Below are 25287 nucleotides of genomic sequence, written 5' to 3'. Positions count from 1 at the left end.
TCTATATTTATAATTAATTCAAATCACTTTGCAGAGATTTGTTTTCACTATGACAGTAGGGAGTCTTTTCCTGGTGATCAGTAATAATAATAATAATACATTTTATTTATACAAGGCACCTTTCTAAGCACTCAAGGACAATGAACAAACAATAAATAAAAACACATTATAAACAAAACTTAAAACATCAGAAAATACAGAAAATATTAAAATTAAAACCATACAAAGCCACTGTAATCATAAAGAAAAAAGCCATTTTAAACAGATGGGTTTTAAGTTCACATTTGAAGGTTGAAAATGATTCGATATTTCTAAGCTCAGTAGGTAGTGAGTTCCAGAGCTTGGGAGCAGAACGACTGAATGCTCTCCTCCCCATGGTGGTTAGACGGGCGAGAGGGACGGTCAGATGGATGGAGGAAGAGGATCTAAGGTTACTGGAAGGAATGGCAACATGAAGAAGGTTGGACAGATATGGAGGGGTGAGGTTATGAATGGCCTTAAATGTTAACAGCAGAATTTTAACATTAGTTTCAAAAAAGCCAAATGAAATCCCCTGTGATTCAATGTTGTATAACAATAAAATGGGGAAACTTCCAAGGGGGTGAATACTTTTTTATAGCCCTTGTGAAAATGGAACAGCCTTGACACAAGAAAATTAGGTTTGAGGCAGCCACCCGTATACTTAAGTCCTAGCTGCAGGAGTTTTATACAGAATTGAGTCCAAGACAGTACTGATTAACAGAGGGAAATGGCGGGTTTTTAAGGTCGGTCAGGGGAAGTGTAGTCATCAAGTCTGGAACTGAAAGTGATGTCATCGGGGGCCAGAACAGGAAGTGGCATCCTCTGGACGGAACCGGAAGTGACATTGTCGGAATCAGGCAGAATTTCCCGTGTCTGGTCTGCAGAGATAAAAGAGGAAGGTTTAGTGCACCCCGCCACCCCCTGGCTTGGCATGGAATTACCTTCTTTTGGTCCTTCTAGCTGCCTCCCATGCGCATGTGTGTGACACCTTTTACATGTAAACAATCCTAACAAGAGATCGGAACCAAAAACAAGCTTTACCATTGTTCAATGTTTCAAAAAGAAGCTGCAGTAAACAAATAGGCCTTGTATCGTTTGCTTGAAAAATCACGCACTAGCATTTTTCCTTTTGGCAGAGCAGTCTAAATGATTTTTATAGCAAACAGTTATTTATTCTGCTGATTTGTTTTACCATGCATAACAAAAAAGATAAATATTATAGATATGGTATTAAATTCTTTATTCCCCTCTTCTGCCCACCAGTTAATGTGTTAGCTATTATTGAAGTTGCTGTAATTTGCTTTTGTTTTCCTGCTGTAGCTCTTTACATGTCATCTTTCAACACCCGCTGGAAATTCCTGCACATTTGGGATCAAATGCAATGTACTGTTTCAATAGTTTTGCTTAGTTTAAACCATTGCACTATTTCTGCACAAAAAAATAAAGTAAAACTCTACTAAAATACTTTCTTAGGAGTCAAGTGCTGCTGTGTTTCCTTACATTCACGGGGTCCGTTTTCAGCTTCTACTTCACAGGCATGGGCAGAGTGAAGAATAATTTAAAATTCATGATTATGCAACTGGGTTCCTTATTTGATCAAAGACTGACAAATCTGTCAGATTAGTAGCAAATGAAGTAGGCTTTGAGATGTATACCCATGTGGCATTCTTTTAAAAGGCTTGAACCTCATGCTCTGCTAAGCTCTATTGCTGTCATTTCTAAAAGATTTTTAAGGCCCCCTGGGCCTTTGTAAGTTTTTAACCCAAGGCTTCGAGATAAAAAGACCAAGTTTCTACTGTGGAAACATAGTTACTTTCATAATTTAAAACATTTTAAGGTTCAAATGTTGCTGTTACAGTTTATATTACAGTAAACAGTGGAAAAATAAAAAAGCATAGAATCAGTGATATTAGTGAAGTTCTATGTACAGAGCTTGGAAGATCAAGACTTAGATGTACAGAAGGTGTTATAAATGGAGGAGTTTTGTAGAAAAAAAATGTCAATGGTTTATAACCATAATTTTGTTAAACACCTCATTGATGCATGCTTTTATTTGTGGGGTATATGTCCTTTGTGTGGCAGTGTGATATTTTTGGGCTTTATAGACCACAAGCAAGAATGAAGTCAGTAAACTGTTAGCTGTTAGCAGAGCAGCCATGATCTATGTCTACATCTACTCATTTGATGGCAGATTTGAAGCCTTGTTGTAATAGATAATTAAAATTTAGTAAGTGTGAAGGACAGCTGGGACCCTTGCCCGGCTGGGACACCTGCAGAACGGAAGGACCAGGAGAGAGGCGTTATCTTCCCTGGGACGCAAGAGGTCAGGCCCCCCTGGACTGCATCGGGGTCACGGGAATGGAGCTTGGAAGCTCAACTCTGTCGGAGTTCATAGCCCCCGCCAGGGGGCGCCCAGATCATTCTGGAGACATGGACTGTAGCACTTCCTCCACGCCAGGAAGTGCTGCCAGAAGAGGAACAGAATGCACCTGGAGTGCTTCCGGTTGCCCATGCAGCACTTCCGCCACACCAGGAGGTGCTGCAGGAAGTTCATCAGGGTGCACCTGAAGCACATCTGGGTGCAACATAAAAGGGACCGCCTCACTCCATTCAAGGAGCTGGAGTCGGGAGGCAGAGGACAGAGGTTGTGGGAGTGGAGTGGAGGCGGCAAAGGAAAAGAGAAGAAATAGAGAGAAACAGATAAGGACTGAGTTTTGGTGGTGATTTGTGCAGTGTGTGCTGTAAGAAGCAAAGGAGGAATAAACGAGGGTGCTTTGGACTTCTGTGTGTCCTGGTGTCTATCTGTGATCCGGGTTTCTTCCACACAGGCTAATAATAAAATGTGAAATCAACTTAAGTGATCAGAGTGCTTCAGGATAAAAGACATTTATGAAGATGATGGTCATTGGAGTGGTATGTCCACTTCAGCCTTCTGCTGGCAGGACCCTTCTGATGCAACAGTTGTGGATTTGAAGAATGTGCACCTCAATCAAGGGCATAGTTTAAAATGGAAAAAACATTGATTTATGAGCTAGATGGGGGAATTTAGCCAATCTCCATTTTTAATTATTTTTTAAACCAAGTAGTGTGGTAGGCAGTAGGACTTTAGGGACCTTCAAAGCTAGACTTGATATTTTTGGGGGATTTAAGTGGTTTGGACTGGCAGGCTTTATTAGCCTGAATGGCCTGTTCTCGTCTGAATTTTTCTAAAGTACAGATTGGCCAGTAAAATGTTGCTCGGTTTAACATATGCAGTTTTTAATATCTGCAAAGCATTAACCAAAGGCTTATTTATTCAGTCAGAAATGCTGCAGAAGACTCAAACTATCATCCAGGGGTTATAGGAGAATGGCAAAATTAACAAGACAATTTTGTATCACGGGCAGCACGGTGGCGCAGTGGGTAGTGCTGCTGCCTCGCAGTTGGGAGACCTGGGGACCCGGGTTCGCTTCCCGGGTCCTCCCTGCGTGGAGTTTGCATGTTCTCCCCGTGTCTGCGTGGGTTTCCTCCGGGCACTCCGGTTTCCTCCCACAGTCCAAAGACATGCAGGTTAGGTGGATTGGCGATTCTAAATTGACCCTAGTGTGTGCTTGGTGTATGGGTGTGTTTGTGTGTGCCCTGCGGTGGGTTGGCACCCTGCCTTGTGCCCTGTGTTGGCTGGGATTGGCTCCAGCAGACCCCCGTGACCCTGTGTTCGGATTCAGCGGGTTGGAAAATGGATGGATGGATGGATTTTGTATCACTGGCACATGATGGGAAATGTACAGAGAGTATTTTTTTACCAAGAATAACAACTAGTAAATTAAACAGAATTATGTGTTCTCTTCTAAAGACAGTAGACGACGACAAACAGAAATGAATTGTTTTTATCTGAACACAAACTTATGCGACTCAAATATGACAACTGAACTAATTACATTGTTTCCATCTTAAAATATTCCAATGCCTTTTTTGCCAATAAGGTACAAAGAATTTTAATCAGTTGCTGTTTAAAATGTTTATGAAGCTGATTTGCATTGCAAATGCCTGTGTAATTTGTCACTAAGTAGAATTTATTAATTATGCACACTGCATTAATTTGTGTATATGTTGTGTATAGCAGCATTTTAGGATTCTTCTTTTTATTATTACCAACACAATATATAAGTTTGAAAATTTAATAATTACTGACTGATTATTATTAATGAAATGATCAAAGTATTTATTTATTAATTTAACAGACACCTTTGCAGAAAATCGGTCAAATCTGAATACATGCAATATTAAAGGGTGCTGAGTAATTGATGTGTAATGAGAAAAAAGTATGTATTCTTAGTCATGAAAACTAAAACATGAGAACAGGCCATTCAGCCCAAAAAGCTTGCCAATCCTGTCCACCTAATTCCTCTAAAATAATGTCAAGCCGAGCTTTGAAGGTCCCTAAAATCCTACTGCCCACCAAACTACTTGGTAGCTTACTCCATGTGTCTATACTTCTGGGTTCTGAAGGAAAAATGTATACCATGTGAGCAAAGAACCCTTAATTGTTCCTCTTGAGTTCATTGTAAGTAACAACTGTGATCCACTGTGCTAATTACTTTCATAATTTTGAACAGTTCAGTCATGTCACCTCTTAACCTCTGCTTAAATTGAAAAGGTTCAACTTCTTCAATCGTTTCTCCTTACTTATCCCCTGTAGCCCTGGATTCAGCCTAGTTGCTCTACTGTGCACTTTTTCCAGTGCTGCTATGTCCTTTTTGTAGCCCAGAGAGTAAAACTGCACACAGCACTCCAGATAAGGCCTTACTAGTGTGCTATAAAGCTTGAGCAGAACCTCCTTGGACTTGTAACTCCACACATCATGGTGCTATATAACCTAACATTTTGTTAGTCTTCTTATTGACTTTTGAACACTGTTTGGAAGTTGAGAGTGATGAGTCCACTGTGACTCCTCAATCCTCCTCATAACGGATTCTTTCAAGTTTCAGATGTCCCGTTGCGTATTCAAACCTAACATTTTCACTTCCTACCTGTGACACCTTACATCTGCCACAAATATTCCCAAACCTGTGTGCAATTCCCTCCATGATGATTCAATGGATTCTGGATTATTTGTCTCCCATCCTACTCAAGTACTGGCCAAGCCTGAGCGTGTTAAACTTCCGAGATCAGACGAGATGGGGCACATTCACACTGGTGTGGCCGATTATTTGTCAATCCACCTAGCTTGGTATCATCTGCAAACCTTAACCAGCTTGCTCTTTATATTCCTATCCAGATCATTTATGCATGTTAAAAATAGTAGCAACCCTAGCACTTTCCCTTGAGGGACACCACTCTTAACATTAGTCAATTCTGATAAGATTCCTTGCACTATAGCCCTCTTCTATGTTTTAGCCAATTTAGGATCCATCTATAAAACCAGAGTGGTGGCTCTGAGGGCAGAGTGGTGGCTCTGAGGCTAGGGATCTGCACTGGTAATCGGAAGGTTGCCAGTTCAAATCCCGTAAATGCCAAAAGTGACTCTACTTCGTTGGGCCCTTGAATAAGACCCTTAACCTGCAATTGCTCCATCCTGGGTATGACGTTAATCTGCATCCAGCCCTGCATGTAGGCCCTCCAACCTGCAGTGAAAACTTGGGGGTTGGTGGTAGAACTGGCACTCCAGCCACCATAAAAAACCTCACACTGTTCCATTCCATGACTGCACTCGGATCCTAATCTGGCATCCTGAGTTGGTTTGTCATGTGGTGAGTGTGGCAATGCACTGTAGCAGCATGTGCTCCTAAGCTCTCTCTCTCTCTTTTTATAAAACCACACCCTGAACTCCCACTTCTTTTAGATTGATGGCCAACCTCTCATGTGGGTCCTTATCCAATGATTTCTGAAAATCAAGATAATAATATCACAAAAAATTCCAACATGTTACACAACCTCCCCCATCAGAACCCATGCTGACTGTTCCATAAACCTTTGTGCAATATACCCCTCAATCTTCTCCTTAATAATTCCTTCCAGTAGTTTGCCTGTGATGCACATTAAGCTTACTGGCCTACAGTTACTTGGATCTGCTTGCATATGTACTCACTAACCTCCTTAAGCACTTAAGGATAAACGTTATCTGGTTTGTTAGGTTTTAGCCTTTTTAATCTAAGCAGTACTTTTCCCTCTACAATTTCCAAATCACTCAGTACCTCCTTATTAAAAATTAACATTATTCCTTTATATTCTGTCCCCGAACGCCGTATTAGCGAGGCTTCTCTCCAAAGACCCAGTCCGTACGGAGTGTGCGTCGCCCCACTGGTTGTAGTGAACGTGGACAGATAGTTTTACTCACCAAGAAAGTCAAGGCTGAGAATCCGTATACTTTAATATAGATTTCTGGCAAGAAGTCATACAAGTATTAGGACGTGAAAACCATGACAATTCGAAGGTAAAAGGACGATAATTTCCTTAACCTAAAATACAATATGGCGGAAGGTAAAGTAAAGACTAAAGCAGCGCCAATAGCAAAAAGGGAGCTAGGGACATACCAATATGTATTAATTAAATAGGGGGTGGAGGTAGGAATGTACCAAACAGTCTAATGACAATATTAACACAGGCTGCAGTAGCAGCCACATTATATTCACGTCTTCCAAACTGGAACCTTTCAAAAGCTGAATTAACAAAAATCACGATAGGAGGTTAACCACATTTTCCAAACTCATCATCCTAACAAAGTCACCTTGGCAAAAATAAAAGAAACCCTGCTATTTCTGTCTAGAATAATGCCAGGGAGTGTTGAGTCTTTGCTCTTACTACCTGTTTTAAATTAATTCTCTTACTTCTTATTAAGTTTGGCACAATGGTGACTAAATGTGATTTCAGTCCACATGCCGAACCGATACTCTGGGGACTTTGATTTCCTCTTACAGTCTGCAGTCATTGCTACCAAGATGTTTGTTAGCTCTACAGGGACTCGTTGTCCAGAAGTTTTGGTGTGTGCAACTACCTGTTGCCATCTGGGTTAAGTCACTGACTTTCACCCAGTGCTGCCAGCACATGCGTTTGCTCCTTTTGCTCCTTTTGCTGCTTTAACAGCCAAGAATAAGGCAGTGAAGTTGGAGAAAACAAGCAAGAAATCAAACACCGGTGATCAGATGCTGCTAGCTTAAATATTTAGTAAAATTAGCAAAAGTTATTCAGATGTGCATGTCAATGTTTTTGTTTTTTTTATTCCATTTTCAAAGTGTAGGGGCCAATACAGTATGTTTCAAAGAACATCAAAAACCTTTACATGAAAGTACTTCCATTTTTGCATCTTTGATTTTTCTCCCATCTTTTTCTATTTCTTTTTTTTTTATTCCAGTAGCCTATTCCTCAGCATGTGTCATTTCAGCTGCATAGACTTGAAATCTGATCCTTGTATGGCACAAGTAGAGTGCAACTTTATTCTCACTCCTTAAGTTATTTGCATACTTTGTTCAGTAACTGTTTTGACTCTACAACAAATGCCGGTGGATACCATTTCATTTTATTTATACACTACTTTAATAAAAACAATGTTAGTTGATCATAGGCAGGTGTTTTTGAAAAAAGACAATAAGTGTCTGTGAACTTGTAATAAATAAAGTGCAAAGTTTTTAGGTACAGTAGCAGTGTAAGAAATCAATACATGTAAACAGTTCAAGACTTTATTGCTGCCAAATCACTTCAATGAAAAACCTGGTGTGGTCTCCTCTAGACTTTCTTGTATACTCAGATATGGGGATGGATATTTGAGGAATAAACTGCAAGACAATGATTGTTTTTATATTATGCACATTAAAGAACTAGTAACAACAAATCAAATCAAATTAATAATATATTGAACAATTATTGTAAAAGTAAAGTTGAATAAATTGGACTCTGCAGCTGCATGAATAAAAAAGTACCACTTCCGTTAGTGGAAATAGCTCAAAAGTTGATAGAAATCTATGTTTTGCACTTAATACTTGTATGCAAATTTTGGTTCACCTAATCTTACCTGAAGAAGGGGCCTGGGTTGCCTCTAAAGCTTGCATATTGTAATCTTTTTAGTTAGCCAATAAAAGGTGTCATTTTGCTTGGCTTTTCTCTACATTCATAATGGCTAACACGGTACAACACCCTAGTTCACCATATTGAAAGCGTACTCAAATTATTGTGTTTGCACACACACACACAGGCATAATTCTAAAAATGGTATTTTCTGACTCAGGGAGGTCTAAAAAGTCGAGAATCATCAAAATTTCAAAATTTAATTTTTGGATGATTTGTGGTACCCGGATGGGGGTGGTACCCAGCTGGGACACCCAAGAAGACCGGAGGAGGGCTTGTGCCTCCTCCAAACCATGAGGGGGCGACCACCCTGGTTCCTTTGGGGGCCACGGGTATGGAGCTGGGAAGCTCAACCCTGTAGGGGCCCGTGGTCACTGCTAGGGGGCACCCCAATACCTGGAAGACCCTGCACCTCAGCACTTCCGCCACACCCGGAAGTGCTGGGGTGAAAATGAGCAGAGGGACGCCCGGAGTGCTTCCGGGGATGCAGCCGGCACTTCCGCCACACTGGGGCGTGTCGGTGGGAGATTGCCGGAACACACCTGGAGCACATCCGGGTGCTTATAAAAGGGACCACCTCCCTTCATACAATGACTTGAGTCAGGAGAGAAGAGAGGACGAGGTCTCTGGAGGAGGGAAGGAGGCAGCGTGAAGAAGAAAAGGCATTGTGTGTTGGCCAGAACTTTGGGTGTATTGGGGTTAGTGAGCTGAATTGTAATAATGGAAGACCACAATAAACGTGTGTGGGGTAATTTAAACGTGTCTGCCTGTCTGTGTCCGGGTCAAGTTCCACAGATTACAATACTTTCCCTATGAGAAAGTAAATCAGACTCAGGGAGGTCTAAAACGTTGAGTTTCATCAAAATCTTGAGGTCAAATTTTTGGACAATTACAATACTTTCCCTATACTTCGTATATGAGAAAGTAAAAACTGCCAACCATCATTAAACCTCTGCAAACTAGCCTAAGCATTGAATTATTTCATTTATTTATTCATCACTACTGTCTAGGGTTATGATTGATCTCCTGCTTCCTCGTGAACAGTCTGTGTTCATCTATGTATCCATTCTGAGGTTCTGAACCCCAATGAATGCATTTTTGGCATTCATTTTCTATTTTAAAATATCCCAAAAGAGTTAAAAACTATTAATGTTACGCCAGCATTGCCACTAATTTTACTTTGGGCGCTGCCATTAAATTACTCTTGAATTGTAGGTTATCATAGTAACATTCCCAGAATCCAACAGGGCTTCACAGCATGCGATGCCTTCACCAAAACCATGTAAAGGTCAGCACGTTCACCTTTGCCTTACCTGATATTAGATAAAAATGCGTTAGTGGTAAATTTTTTTTGGTTGGACTTGATTTTTGACTTCCTGACTACAATTCTTGTTTTGCTCTTGACTTGTTAATACATTTAACATGATTCTGGCTTATGTCTTGTGTCCTGGCCCTTAAAAATCTTTTACTGCCTTCTTGAGGCAGAACAACTGTCTTGAGAATTTATAAAATTTGGTACTCGTCTCAAAAAAATATTTGATACAGCAAAAAAAAAATGGTCAAGGATTGTTAGCCCAAATATATTGTACATTTATAGCCAACAGTTTTGTCATGGAATTACATCAGAATCTATCCAAGTCTGGATAGTTGCACACCCATGGCATCTAAATTACAAAGGTCTTCAGAAGCAGCTCCTTTTACGCTATGAGCAAACAAAAGAACTACACTGGTGTTTGCACTGACTGCCATAAGTACTGTAAGTGGAGAGCTTCCTGGTGACATCACCTCAGCTTTCTCTCTCACTCAGTCCCCACTTTTTGTGCAGCACCACCACTACATTCCACCCATCCTGCCAACTATGTTAGGTGTTTTGCCATGAAATCAAACTATAATCAGTCTCACTCTGGACATTTGCATTGTGCCAGCTGTGAACCCACTTCATCTTGATTACAAAGGCCTATACTGTAGAAGCAGCTCCTTTTACACTGTAAGGAAGCAGGAGAACTACACTTTTGCTTACATGAACTATCACAAGTACTGCAAGTGGAGTGCATCCTGGTGACATCTGTTGGACTTTCTCTCTCACTCAGCCCCCAAAATTTGTGCAGCACACCACTACACTCCACCTATTCACAGTGCAAATCCTGCCAACTATGCCAAATGTTTCATCATGGAATCACACCAAAATATGTCCTAATCTGAACATTTGCACTATGTTAAAAATCGGAGGCCAGCTGGTGTAAAACCACAACATCTGGATTATGAAGACCCTGAGAAGCAGAAGGGCTAACTCCTACTATTAGCTGCTTCTGAGAGCTTTAGTAATCCAGATGTCACCGATTCACAGCTAGTAGTTACCACTGTGCAAATGCCTGGACTGGGACGGATCATGGAGTGATTCAATGACAAAACAGCAACCCACCAAAAAATTGAAGAAGCAGCTTTTCAATGGCAAAATGTCCAGTCTAAAGTCGATTCATTTCTTGCACCAAATCACCCAATAAAAAGAAAATGTGGGTACGAAAAATACATGAATAAGGTAGGGACTCGTAAAAGACGATAATATCTGTCATTTACTACACATACACAAATTACCATCATTGGGGAATAACCTGAGAAGTGAAATAAATGTTCAGATAAAAGTACAGATTATATGAGGGGCTTATCTTAGTTTTGTTTTGTTCTATATAGGAATTCTTTCATCAGTTGAATAACTTCATAAACTGCAGAAATCCTCTGAAGATCTGTTTGATCTTTCCTAGCTTAGAGTTCCCAGATATAAAGGTAAAAGTCTAACAAGTGGGCTCTAGTAAATCTGCTTTTTAAAGCTGGAGTGGATATACTGTCAGCCAGGTAAAATATGAATCAGTAGTTCTTCATAACAGTTTATAATCATCATTTGGATTATTTTCTTAGTTTTAGTTTCACGTACTATCCAATTCCAGCCAAACTAAATGAGTTGCAATACCTATGAAAAAAATCGCCTGATAATTAAGCCACCAGCAACAAAAAAAGTAACTGTCGATAGACACAAATAGTGACTTCATAACATTTTAATCTTTAAAGAGGCTCAGTCAGAAACTACACAGGTTTGATAATGGACTAACTATTATGGAAAAATCTTGCAGAGGAATACCATCAGAAAGGATGTAATGTGTGGACATTTACAGCCAAGCTGGTGTGGCGCTCACCCTGTAGCCTAGGAGTAAGTGAGAAGAGTAAGAGAAATGCAAAAGCTTGGCTGCGTGAAGGGGCAGAGAAATCATTGTATTAGTTGTGCATGAGAAGAGAGGAGCCATCCTGGAGGCCATCTAACTGCATGCAGATGTTTATCCAAGTCAGAGGTGTTCTTCATTTTTGTAATGTTTGTTTGTATTTGAAGAGGGTCGTTTGCTAATTTTCTTGAGAGCTTCTATAAAAGGTTAAATTCCTGTTTGGAACAAATAAATCTATCTATCTATCTATCTATCTATCTATCTATCTATCTATCTATCTATCTATCTATCTATCTATCTATCTATCTATCTATCTATCTATCTATCTATCTATCTATCTGTCTGTCTGTCTGTCTGTCTGTCTGTCTGTCTGTCTGTCTGTCTGTCTGTCTCCATCTTAGCTCAAAAGTAGATTATACAGTAGCATAGCGGAGGATGCTGATAGATACGCCTGCTGTAAGCTTTATTTTATAACTTTAACTTGTTAGGAAAAAGAGTAACATATAGAAATACACGAAATGTAACAGCAATCATGAAATCAAGCTTCATTTTATCAATTTTGTAAACCTTCTTTCTCAAATAAAAAGAAAATATTTATAAAATATTATTCAGAGCAAAATATGGTCTGGGCTGCATTTTTCTAATTGGACAGAGATGAGGTGCCACTGGGTGACTTAAAAAGGGAAGCCTGAGCTTATAGCTGTGTGTATCATTGCAAAATATAAGAAACTAGCCAACCCGCGGTGTAGCATACGCCACATAATTATGTATTAATGGGTGAACACTTCCTGAACGACACAGTTGTCCAAATGGGGTGGGTTTGTGGATACCACTGTGAGTGAATGAAAAGATGGACCTCTGGAGAGAGCAACATACAATTGTCCGTGACTGAAAGCGAGATCGTCTGTGACGATAGAGGCCACGCTGGTGAAAGTTACTTCATTGGTAGGGATATGTTTCAGCACTTGTTCATTAAGGTGTAGCGAGTCTTCATTGTTGACGCTTAATATAGCTTGCGTACTGAGTTGTTCCGGAGTCACAGTTGAGAAACACTTTTTTAATGTCTTTTAAGCACAGGGAAAAAAATGAACATGTGAAACATCTGTAATGTAATAAGGCACCAAGAAAAGTAACATTGCAATAATGCACGCTATGACCCGATCGCTGTAAACAGAAGTGAAAACAAAATTGAGGCCGGTGCATTCTTTAACTGCCTTGTAGCACAGTGGTAGTGTTGCTGCTTTGCAGTAAGTAGACTGTGGAAGATTTTGGGTTCGCTTCCCAGTTCCTCCCTGTGTGGATAGCGCTTTGAATACTGAAAACACCAGCATATCAATGTAATGAAGTATTATTATTCTTATGCATTCAGCGCTCTCTCTCTCGCTCACGCCTGTATGGGTGTGTGTGTCGCTCGCTCTCTCGCACGTGTTCCTGCAGGCATATGCCGCATAATCATTTATTGATGGCTGAACAGTTCCGGAAAGACACAGTTGTCTAAAAGGGGTGGTTTTGAGGATACAACAGTAAGTGAATGAAAAGATGGAACTCTGGAGAGAGCAACATACAACTGTCCGTGATTGAAAACTGGTTTTGGCAGATACATGCATATCTTTTTGAAAGTTTGGCCCTGTGCCATATTAATTGTCATCGCAAAGGCCAATCTAACAGGTAATTGTCTTTGTGTAAAAATAAAAGGCAAATTATCCGTGACAAACAAAGTGTTTTACACGCTGCATACCAACGCCGCATAATCAAGCCGCTTTTTTAATGTTTTTTAAGCAGAGGGAAAAAAGTGAACATTTGCAAAATCCATAACGCTGCTTTCAGTAAGTACAATGCACATGCGTTTAATTTGTCGGCAACTTTTTGCCAGCCGTCTTTTCTGGTTTGGGCTGCTTTTGCAGTGTTACCGCTTGTGCATATTAAATCTTGAAATTCTTCGAGTAACTAATTAACTAACTAACTAACTAACACCCACCCACCCACACACACAGCTTGTGTGAAAAAAATGTGCCCGTACTTTCATAATTTTGTTGCAGCCTATCAAAGACTTGCTGATCATGTTTTGTAGACTCAATATACATTGGCTTTTCACTCAGCGCAGGGGCGCGCATTCATCTCGGATTATTACATCCAGCTAGTCTGCTAGACTAATCTGCTACACGGCTGCATTTGAAAAACCGACTTATCCCGGATGAGTTTCACCGGCATTAATGATTAGGAATCTGGTTGGAACAAAACCCTGCAGCCACAGGGGTTCACCAGGACTGAGTTTGCGAAACACTGCTGAACACAGACGAAACCGACTCAGGTATTGTTGCAGCTATTGATTATTCAGTGTTGTTTGCCTGGGTGTCTGATCTGCTCGACAGGATCAGAAATAAAAGGAAAAGGAAAACAATGTGAAGGCAATGTCACAGGTGATCCTGTGGTATAGCAGGTCCACAGCTCCCCTTCAAAAGGCCATTTTTAAATAAATAATCATTGCACTCACAGCGTAGCGAGGGGCGTGGAAGTGTGGCTGAAACGGCTTCCGGGCGGAGTCGTGCTGCGGGCATTTCTCCCTTGTGCAGTGTGCAAGCGAGTGAGGAGAGAGAGAAAGCCGGTACGTTAGAGTGAGTGAGAGCAGGCTTGAAGGCAATGTGTTCCTGTGGTATAGCGGGTCCATAGCTCCCCTTCAAAAGGCCATTTTTAAATATGTCTGATCTGCTCGACGGGATCAAAAATAAAAGGAAAACAATGTGAAGGCAATGTCACAGGTGTTCCTGTAGTATAGCGGGTCTACAGCTCCCCTTCAAAAGGCCATTTTTAAATAAATAATCACCGCACTCACAGCGTAGCGAGGGGCATGGAAGTGTGGCTGAAACGGTTTCTGGGTGGAGTCATGCTGCGGGCGTTTCTCCCCTGTGCAGTGTGCAAGCGAGTGAGGAGAGAGAGAAAGCCGGTACGTTAGAGTGAGTGAGAGCAGGCTCGAAGGCAATGTGTTCCTGTGGTATAGCAGGTCCATAGCTCCCCTTCAAAAGACCATTTTTAATCAAGCGACTGACAGTAGTGGAGTCAGGCACAGAGAAGGTCAGCTGCTGAGAGAGCGTCTTGACTGTTGCAAGGCCTGCATCGGTGAAGCAGGTGAGACGCTAATGAAAAAGAGGCACAGGGCTTATTGGTTTTTAACGACTGCTTCCTTCATTGTGTTTTAACCTCAGTTTTAAAGGATTGTTTTAAGGATCCCATGGGATACCCCTCGCAAACTGTTTTAGACGCTGCATACAGCGATTCACATCCGCGAGAAACATGCCTCTATGAACAGTCAACGTGGCTCAGAGGTGCATGTGGACTCTAGCACAGACAAACATAAATGACGCCATGTTTTCCGAGTCGTCGCGTCAGAGTTGGTGGGCGTGGCTCTGCGAGTTGTCGTCGTATCCAATGGTCTTACAGTTGGTGGCCGTGGCTCCGTCCTGCATGCGCCATGGGTGTCTTACTTGTTGGCGGCTTAGTGAATTATATATATAGATTGCATGAAATCTTCATTAGGCACTGACCTGATAATTGTGCATTGAACTGTAGAATATCATTTACAAGTAAGCCCGCGATTCGCTAGCGAATCGGAAATCCAAGAATGGCAATCAGTTTCTGTTCCGTCCGATATCTGGATGGATGACATATCATGGAGGGTGGGTGCGTCTGGGGAAATGTCATTTAATTCAATACGCATATCTGTACTAAAGCAGTTTCGTTTTGTGGAGACGTGATTCTGTTGCCTTTGCTGACACCGACTGCTGGGATCTATATTACTGGCACAGTGGATTAGAGCAAGTGTAGTGAACAGGTTGTGTTGTTTGGGCGCCACCTACTGACTCTGGGAAGCCGCTGCGTTTGACTCTGGGGCGTGCTCGGTGGGAAGCCGCTGCATGATGAACTATCATGGAGGGTATATGCGGTGGTGTGGGCAGTCGCGTCCGGGCAGCTCTACAACCTGGCGTGCACGCTTTACCTCAGGTGTAGTTCACAGGTCGTAGGCATGGTAAAGTTTCAATTTAATGCACTAACCCTATTTGAACTAAAGCGGTTTCTTTGTGTGGGCGCCTTCGTTCATTGTTTGTATCCATGACTGTACAGGTTGTGTTGTTTGGGCGCTCACAGGTTGTGTTATCTGGGCGCCACCTACTGACTCTGGGAAGCCGCCGCGTTTTGGGAAGCCGCTGCGTTTGACTCTGGGGCGAGCTCCATGGCGCAGCACGTTGTGTTATTTGGGCGCCACCTACTGACTCTGGGAAGCCGCTGCGTTTGACTCTGGGGTGGGCGCGGCCACGTTTTGGGAAGCTGCTGCGTTTGACTCTGGACTCTGGGGCGGGCACCAAGGCCGCAGCGCGCATGCATGCGTTTGACTCTGGACTCTGGGGCGGGCGCCAAGGCCGCAGTGCACATGCGCCTCGGTGCGTCTGCCGTGCATAAATTAACTGTGGTTTAGTAAGATAGATATGCAGGAAGAGAGAAAGAGGTTAATATTTATTTATTTCTGCATCTTTAAACACGGGTGTGTTACTTAAATATAGAAGTTTTGCCATTTTGTTTGCAGTATTATACTTATCTAGTGTAGTAAGGTGTTCATTTTAATCATCAATTTATTTTCTGTTGTTGCTACAAGCCAAATGTGCAACCCAGCAGCCAATCTTTTCATTGGATTAATCAGTAGTCTGGTCAGGTAGCTAAACCCAGTCATACAAATTGAAAGAAGTAAAATAATATATTAGATTTTCTCTTTTGCCCAGTCACTTGTCACCTGCCTTCACACTGTTGCTATCTCTCTGAATTGAAGTAGCTGTTATGAAAAGAGGGAAATCTAACGCTGTCAGACATGAAACTGTTCTTATAGATTTGCTTTGCTCTGGAATTTACAATAATTCCCAGATATGTGTCTGGCCAGAGGTAGAGTCGAAAAGTTGAGCCAATCAGATTATAGGTCTCAGAAGTAATTTATGTTGCTATGGTGATTGGTTAAGATAGTTGATGACTGGCATGTGTGAAGGAATCACTCAAGCAGAAGATTAGTGAGGTAGAAAGGCTGTGTGACTTGCTCGTGTTTCCGGCTCTCAGAAACAGTGAAGAAAATCACAGGACCCATAAGCTGTGCAGAAAGTAATTTAAACCATGTGTAAATAGAATGTGGACTTTATTGGATGACAGTCCGACGAAGATATCTATGTGTAATGTCTCACATTGGACGTGCTTCATTTTGAGCATCTAAAACAGAGTGTTAAGGTGATAATGTGTTTTCTCCAGATCAGATCCCACTATTAAAGCAACTTGTAAATTATTTTAAATTTACATTTAGAGGCTTAGTTTTAATCCCAGTGCTCACTGGAGCTTGGGAATCATGAATGAGTACTGAAGTGTGCATGGACAATGAAAAATTGGAATATATTATATGCCTGCTAATCCTAACTTCACAATGTGCAGCTATTTATTTTGGCTTTCAAGATCTGAAGAAACACTTGACCTTGAGCACTGTTGTTCTGACTTTTAAGATCAGTGAATTTTGAGTCACCGGTTTATTACAGAAATGCAGGCTTGATAAAATGTGAAACAACAAAACGACATAGTGCCTTAGCATCCTGTCCTCTTTTTTTCTTTATGGAAGGGGAAATACTTCTTACTTGCTGGTGTATTATGAAGAAACGTGCTGCTGAACATGTTATATATATATATATATATATATATATATATATATATATATATATATATATATATATAAGTACAAACAGAGTCACAGGTCTCTCAAAAATAAGTGGGCAAAATGTCACTGAATAACGTGTTTAACGTGCCATCTAGTGGCGCTGAAAGAAACAAACAACTGCCATACTGAAGCATTAACTATGATAGTCAAAGTCAACCACCACAAAGAGACTCAACAGAGTCAGACAGGTCACACATGCTCATGTTGTACATAACCTGCATGTGCATTTCAACTATTTATATTTATAAAATCTGATAAAATACCACAGAGAAAGAAAATGTATATGCAGCACAACAAATCAAAAGAACACATGAGTGTTATACACAACATTGTAATATGCATCAGCTGATCATCATTGACAGATTTCAGTTGTCGTCATTAGACCTACATAATGAAAAGCAACATAGATCTATTTCCAACAGATTAAATTGTGATTTGGAACAATGTTCATGAGATATTCAGTACTTAATTTTACACATAGTTTAATCCCGGTTCTTTTTCTTGACCTTGTTTGGACCGAAGAGGAAGAAAGGAATTTATTTCTTTTTTTTCTTGTTTTTTTATCTTTTGAATCATCTAAAGTGTGTCATCAGGACTTTGTGTTTTTTGTTTTCATTATTTTTGATGAAAGTGGGTTTTTCTGTTTTTCACTGTAAATAAAGAAGCACTGTTTGTTATATTTTTGTCTGTGTCTCATTACTCTTCACCACTGATCTTGGTCCATGAGCTATTATATGCCAGGGAGGAACGGTTGGGGCACCAGGATGACCTTGTTAAATATCTTGAGTTGAAACTGTTTGAAAAAGAATGAAAGAAGAAGGATATGTGAATGTAGACATGGTTAGCTCTTTATGAAGTTCTGTTCTACTGGGAAGCTAGGATCAAAGTGATGAGGACTTCAGGTGGTTTAGATAGGGAGGCGGAAGTAGAATACACTAATTACCGTAAGTCAAGTGCTAAAGCATTGAGAATAAAGAAAAACAAAAGTGCAGAGAAGTTGCCCCAGCAGTGTCCTGAGACAATGCTTCACTTTGGTTAACTCGTTTGGTGGGATTCCCAGCCCTTTATGTCTTCTTTTCTTCTTCCTTTGTTGCCTTCATGGTGTTCAGTTGCTTCTTATTCTCTTTACCAACTGACATGAAAATGACAAAGAGACCAGCAGTCCTCACCTAACCCGGTCCCATTTACCACTCTGTGTGTGTATGTTTTTACGTGTGTGTTCATCATGAAGTATCTGTTTTAATAAAATACTAGGGGGCTTCACCCTCTGCTCGCTCTGATCAGCAACCCTCCAGCCTGCGCTACATGTCAGCCATTTCACATCTCTGCTGCTTGCGTATGTGGATTTCACTTTCACCAAACAACAAATCTTTTAATTCTTGTGGATACGCCTCTTCATTGGGAAGAAACACTACTTTCCCTGATGGCAACACGAATTAGACGATCTACAAGTCTCCAACTTAAATTTTAAATCCGAACAATATATTCGATCTCTTTTCGCTGTTCCGTTATTTCACCGAGTAATAATTTCCATTTGTTTGTGCTAATGCAATCGTTACTATCATTTTTTTGAGACTTTTGAATTTTAGAACTTTCATTATCTCTAATCTGCTCTGCATGTGTATTGCGCCACTGTTTTTGAATACTTTACGACATTCTACTTTGTCATCTACTCTTTGTCTTTTATTTCCTGGCCCCGGGCGTTTTTAAATTTCTTGGCACATGGTCTCGTCTCGGGGGACTTGAAAGTATCTCTCTGAAAAAGTCACGTCTCGTCCCAGGCTAAAAAGTCTCGTCTCGTCCTTGGATTTTTTTATATAATAGAGAGATTTAGAAGGAAAACGGAAGTGAAAAAAGAGTGACAAGCTGAGGATTTTTAATCTGCTCTGAGTTATAAATCATTTGGAGAATATCATTAGAATGGAAAAGTATAGAATATAAGAATGACGTAACATGGTAGAAGGAAAAAACGTAAAAGTTCATAACATTAAATTAAGTGTTTTTGGCAAGGATTGCCTTCTAATTAAGTAACTAGGAAGGAACAACAACAACCTACCACCTAAACTCAAGCACACCCTGCTAATGGTTCAGTTTAGGCTACGCTCTCCATTCTGTCTTGATTATTCAAGTATATTAATTCTAGACAAGCCCCATCATTGGTGTTTTGATGTACTGTATTCAAATGGGCTGAACATTCAGTATAAGAAAAAATGTACCACTATTGCTAATACTTTGTTTTTATTTTACAGAATATGCCAGACAGTCACCATGAGCTTGACCTACAACAGCACAGCGTCCAGCTTGATTTTAAGCTCCAGCAATAGAATCAAGGCCTATCAGGACACAGGTTTTCTTCACGAAAATAAGTGGAGTGACCCATTTAACCCCACCGAGAATGGTTCCTTTCCTGGAGAAGACTCAGCCCTGCAGCTGTCACAAAATGCTACCCCAATTCCCAAATCTTCTTTTGATCCACTAGGTGGGCATACAGTTTGGCAGGTGGTCCTAATTGCCTTTCTCACTGGCAGCTTATCCCTGGTAACCATAATCGGAAACATCCTGGTACTGTTGTCTTTCAAGGTCAACAAGCAGCTAAAGACAGTGAATAATTATTTCCTCCTCAGTCTTGCTTTTGCGGATTTAATCATTGGTGTCATTTCAATGAACCTTTATACGACTTACATCATTATGGACAAGTGGGCCTTAGGAGGCTTAGCATGTGATTTGTGGTTAGCCATTGACTACGTTGCCAGTAATGCCTCAGTCATGAATCTTTTAGTAATAAGCTTTGACAGATACTTTTCTGTTACCAGGCCACTTACTTACAGAGCAAAGAGAACAACAAAACGAGCAGGAATCATGATAGGACTGGCCTGGTCAGTCTCCTTTATTCTTTGGGCACCTGCCATTTTATTTTGGCAATACTTTGTTGGGAAACGCACAGTTCCTGCGGATCAGTGCTTCATTCCATTTCTCTCGGAGCCTATTATCACATTCTGTACTGCAATAGCTGCCTTTTATTTGCCTGTTACCATCATGACAATACTGTACTGGAGGATTTACAAAGAAACTGAAAAACGAACCAAAGAGCTGGCCGGGTTGCAGGCTTCTGGTAGTGACGCCGAAACAGCCCAGTTTGTCCACCAGACTGGTAGCTCTAGGAGTTGTAGCAGTTACGAGCTGACCCAGTCCTCTGTGAGGAGACCATCTAGGAGAAAGAGAAGTCGATTTCACTTGTGGCCAGTGGTGAAGTCTTTTAAGTCCAGCCCTGAGGCAGACCAGGATCAGAGCAGTAGTGACAGCTGGAATAACAACGATGCAGCTGCCTCCTTGGACCAGTCAGGTTCTTCTGATGAAGAGGAGATACCTGAAACAAGAGCTATTTACTCAATTGTATTGAAACTTCCAGGCCTCAGAGAGGCCATGAACTCTCATCTGGCTTCTTCCGAAGATATGGATATGTCCGAAGATGACCACCGCAGGCTTAATGTAGGTAGCAAACAACGAATGTCCAGGAAAGAAAAGAATGAAAAAGTAGAGAATAGTTACCACCAGTGCTTTACCAAGATGCCAATGGAGTCAATGCCAGCTATCGATGTGCCCAAACCATCAGATACCATGGCCTCAGCAGCGAAGACCACTTCCATGCCCATCTCTTTCAAAGAAGCAGCAATGGCCAAACGCTTTGCCGCGAGAGCACGAACACAAATTACAAAGCGCAAAAGGATGTCACTTGTGAAAGAGAAGAAAGCTGCACAGACGCTTAGCGCTATTCTTTTTGCCTTCATCATTACATGGACGCCATACAACATCATTGTACTAGTGAACACATTTTGTAACGAATGTATCCCCAAAACCTTATGGGACCTGAGTTACTGGTTGTGCTATGTGAACAGCACAGTAAACCCCATGTGTTACGCCTTGTGCAATAAAACATTTCGAACAACTTTCAAAATGATATTGCTGTGTCAGTGGGACAAAAAAAAGCGCCGTAAGCAGCAATTTCAGCAGAGGCAGTCTGTCATTTTCCGTAAAAATATGCCTCAGGATTCTTAAAGGTTCTTTTGTAGAGCAGAAGAGATGATCACTTGTATGTCCATCAATCTCAGGCCTTCATCCAGAAACAGTTGATTAATTCATCTTTTAAAGTTGATTATGTTTTCTCTCATTTTATACCCAAAGCAAGTTCAACATTTTCCCTGGGACTGAAATATACAAAATTGTGTTCATGGTAAGATTTACAGTGTGTAAGGCACTACAGAGAAAAGGGCTTTCAAAATTGAAAAAGAATGAATGCTATTAATAAGGAGAAAAAAATAGCGTAATACCAAAATCCCCTAAATTTGAACTTTTTACATTCCTGTACATTATATGCTTTGAATCTTATCTCCTATAAAAAGATGTCCCTTATCTCCCCTTAGTGGTTCCACCTACTCTGTAGCGAGAAGCTGCCAGTTTCTTTAGGACCCCAGCCTTTCTATCATTAGATTTTTAAACCAGCCAATACAAATGAAAATACTGAGCCAACTATCCATTTCAGTATTTTTTAAACATCCAGTGTTCTAAATGTATGAAAATATTGTAAATCTAGATGTCCCAAAAACTACCTTTGTTTGCAAAATTTGGTTTATCCGTGTTGTGAATACAGAGATGGTACACACATGTCGCTTTTGTATTCAGTGTGGGATGCTGTTTACATGGTTTAGAGAAATGTGTAAAGTATTTTAATGGTGTTTGTGTATATGAAACAATATGTATTTTTTGTATTATGTTTATATATATATATATATATATAACATATCAACATTGTAATATTTCTTTCAAACTTATGAATGACGATGTTTGTTTTATTTCACAGTTGCAGCATGCTTACAATTGAACCTGAACTTCCAGAGAGTGGAAGGATTTTAGAGTGCTCGGTCTAGAAATTTTTAAATACCAACCAAGCCAGGATTTTCTTAGTAAATCTGTTTTTATTTTTTGTTTTTTTTATGAATGGGAAGGAATGAAGGAGAAATTGTGAATAAATATTATTATTAACACTTAATACATCCTTACACTGGAGCTGTATTATAGTATTAATAATAATATTATAGTAATAGACCTTTAGATTTTTCACTGTCTTTGGAAAGAGGCAGTGCTGGAAAATGCAGATGCCAAAGGGAATACCGTAAGGAGCGCACTGTGGCGTCTTTAGGCTTCAGTGAAATTACTGTTGTTTTACAGTGACACCTGCTGGGAAGAAATGGAACTGGGTGCAAGATTAGTATGTACTGTTATCATATTCAGTATAAGAGTTAGGGAAATTGACTTTGAATGAATATGCCATCCAAAAACGACATTTTTATATATGTTATTTACCCCACAGCTTGTAGTGGTGCCTGAGAAAAAATGTTATTCTCACATTTCTGTGGAAAAAGGACAAAATTAGTTTTCTGACAGAACAGGACCCAATAGTGAGCAACGGTAGAATCAGAATCACTTTAATTGGCCAGTACCTAATGTTCATGAATTTAACTTGGCGGCTTTGGAGCTGCTTAAAATATAAAATAGCATAATCACAAAAATAACAGTTAAAACAACATGGCGTACATTATAAACAGTTGCAGAATAGTGCAATTATAAAGGAGGTGATGATGTGCAGGTGAAGACATTAATGCAGTGCTCATGCACACACACATACATACATATACGTGTACTGTACATGCACACACCTTCAAGCAGTGTTTGAGAGAACACATTTATAAATGTTGTAAGACAGGCTAAATTACTGGCTTGTGAGGGCTACGGGTCTGGAAAAGAAGCTGTTTAGGTGTCTGTTCATTTTACCTTTAATTGCCCTAAAGCAATTACCAGAGGGGAGTTTTGGGAGAAAGCGATGACCTTGGTGAGATGAGTCCCTGGTGATCCTTTTGACATGGTTAGTGACACTAGATGTGTACAGGTCTGCAACAGATGGAAGAGCACAGCCAACAATTTTCTCAGCAGACCTCACAACACGCTCTAAATTATTTCTGGATTGGACTATTGCTGAACCAAACCAGACAACAATGGAGAATGTGATCATACTTTCAATTATGGCTTTGCAAAATTGTACTGAGATTGGTTGAATACAGGACTCTTGATCGATGAATGAATCATCAGTTTAAAAAGTCTTTCCCATGATGCTTTAGTTTCCTGTTTATGATGTGCACAGATTTTTCTGGAAGTAACATTTTAACAATATTTTAGCAAACAAACATGCATTTTGCATGTTTTTGAGGATACAACTAGATTAATGTCATGTAGGTTTGCAGCACGAGTCATAGATAAATGCAAAGAATTATTATTATTATTATTATAGGAGATTTTTTTTTCTTTTTTCCATGGATATTTATAACATTGTTTGCCATTGTCCAGTTTTGTCCACTACAAACTACAAACAGTAAGTAACATTCTTCCTCATCATCCTTTCCCACTTCAACATGTGGTCCATGTGCCTGATCAACCTTCTCAATACGATTTGGTCCTGCACCTTCTCCCAAGGTCTTCTTTTACTTTCATCTTAGGCCTCCCTCACTTTCTCTTCCCTTGTACTTCCATTCCCATCATTCTTTTACCAACATATTTATTGTGTTTCCTCAACACATGTCCATATCACTTCACCCTACTTTCCTCTACTTTCTTAGATAGCTCTCCCATTTTTGTTGTAACACTGATTGTCTCATTTCTTATTCTGTCCTTTTTTGTAACTTCACACATCCATCTCGACATTCTCATTTCTGCCACATCCAACTTCTTCTCCTATGCTCCCTTTACTGCCCCATGTCTCAGCTCCATACATCATTGCTGGCCTTACCAAAATTTTTACCTTGAACCTTCACCTTAATGTTTTGATCACACTATACTCCTGATACCTTCTTCCAGTTCTTCCATTCACACTACACTCTCTGGATTATCTCTGCATTCATTCATCCATCTTGAACTACCACTATTCTGAGACATTTCAACTTATATATTCTGTTCAATAGCTCTACTTACAGGCTGACATCCGAATCCTGGTCATCATGAAACTGCAGATATTCTACCTTCTAAAGTCCTTCTCCACTCTCCCATCTTCCTCTCCACTTCCGCCTTTCTGGTGCTATGCAACACAATTCAATGGAGTAAGTAACACATAAAAAAATATAACTTTTGGGTGGAGTATTCCTTTAATTTAGAGACATCAATGATATATATCAATCCATCCATCCATCCATCCATTATCCAACGGAGGTCTGCTGGAGGCAATCCTAGCCAACACAGGGCACAAGGCAAGGAACAAATCCCGGGCAGGGCACCAGCCCAACGCAGGACACGCACACACACCAAGCACACACTAGGGACAATTTAGAATCGCCAATGCACCTAACCTGCATGTCTTTGGACTGTAGGAGGTAACCGGAGTACCCGGAGGAAACCCACGCAGACACGGGGAGAACATGCAAACTCCACGCAGGGAGGACCATTGAAGCGAACCCAGGTCTCCTAACTACGAGGCAGCAGCGCTACCACTGTGCCACCGTGCTGCCCATCAATAATATATAGTTCCATGCAAAGGTTTTGACACCCTTGGCCAAATGACATAATTATTTTTCACATTTGAGGTAAAAAGAAAAAGTAAATTCAGCTATGACAGCACACAAACTTAAAGCAATACCATTATTATAACTAAATATTAATGTATAGTTACGATTTATTTGATGAACTAAAAAAAGCACAGTAAGTAAATAAAGAGTTAACAATGTCATTTGGAAAATTTTGGTGGTCCTGCTAAGTCAGTACTTAGTCACAACCCTTTTAGGAAAGTTCACAGCTTGCAAATGTTTTTTTGTAGCCAGCTGTGAGTCTTTGGAAGTTTCTCTCCATTCTTTCTTGCAGATCAGTTTCCACCATGAGATATTCTTGAGTTGTCTTGTGTGCAGAGCATGTTTAACATCTGTGCACAGATTTTCAAAATCTTGGGATTGCAATTGAATTCCAAAACCACCACCTTGTGTTTCTTGAGGAACTTTATAGTAGATTTCAATGTGTATTATCTTGTGGTAGAAGCCTACCCTTTCTCAGCTTCAGTTACCTGATTAAATGTCTGACATTCTCCTTGAGGATTTGTTTATATTTACAGTAGTGGAATCCATTATTTCCTGTACTCATACAACACATCTACAAAGCATAATAGATCCACCGCTGAATTTAACAATGCTGCACCTTTCTACTTCAAACTAACCTTTTGTTGTTGTTAAGTCCAAAAAGTTC

At 40.4% G+C, this 25287-nt stretch overlaps 1 protein-coding gene across 1 annotated transcript in view; it reads left to right on the top strand.

The window, feature by feature from the left end:
- The window catches only part of LOC114666054 (muscarinic acetylcholine receptor M3-like), a 318723-nt gene extending 296982 nt beyond the window's left edge, over positions 1–21741 (top strand). Inside the window, exon 2 of the mRNA XM_028820766.2 lies at positions 19263–21741. Within this exon, the coding sequence (XP_028676599.1) occupies positions 19282–21069 (1788 nt within the window). The 5' untranslated portion in view covers positions 19263–19281 and the 3' untranslated portion in view covers positions 21070–21741. The remainder of the gene's footprint in view (positions 1–19262) is intronic.
- The last annotated feature ends 3546 nt before the right edge of the window (positions 21742–25287 follow it).

This window comes from Erpetoichthys calabaricus, chromosome 15, assembly GCF_900747795.2.
Source record: "Erpetoichthys calabaricus chromosome 15, fErpCal1.3, whole genome shotgun sequence".
Classification (NCBI taxonomy): Eukaryota; Metazoa; Chordata; class Cladistia; order Polypteriformes; family Polypteridae; genus Erpetoichthys; species Erpetoichthys calabaricus.
Note: the sequence above shows the minus strand (reverse complement) of the source record. Positions and strands in the feature narration are given on the sequence as shown.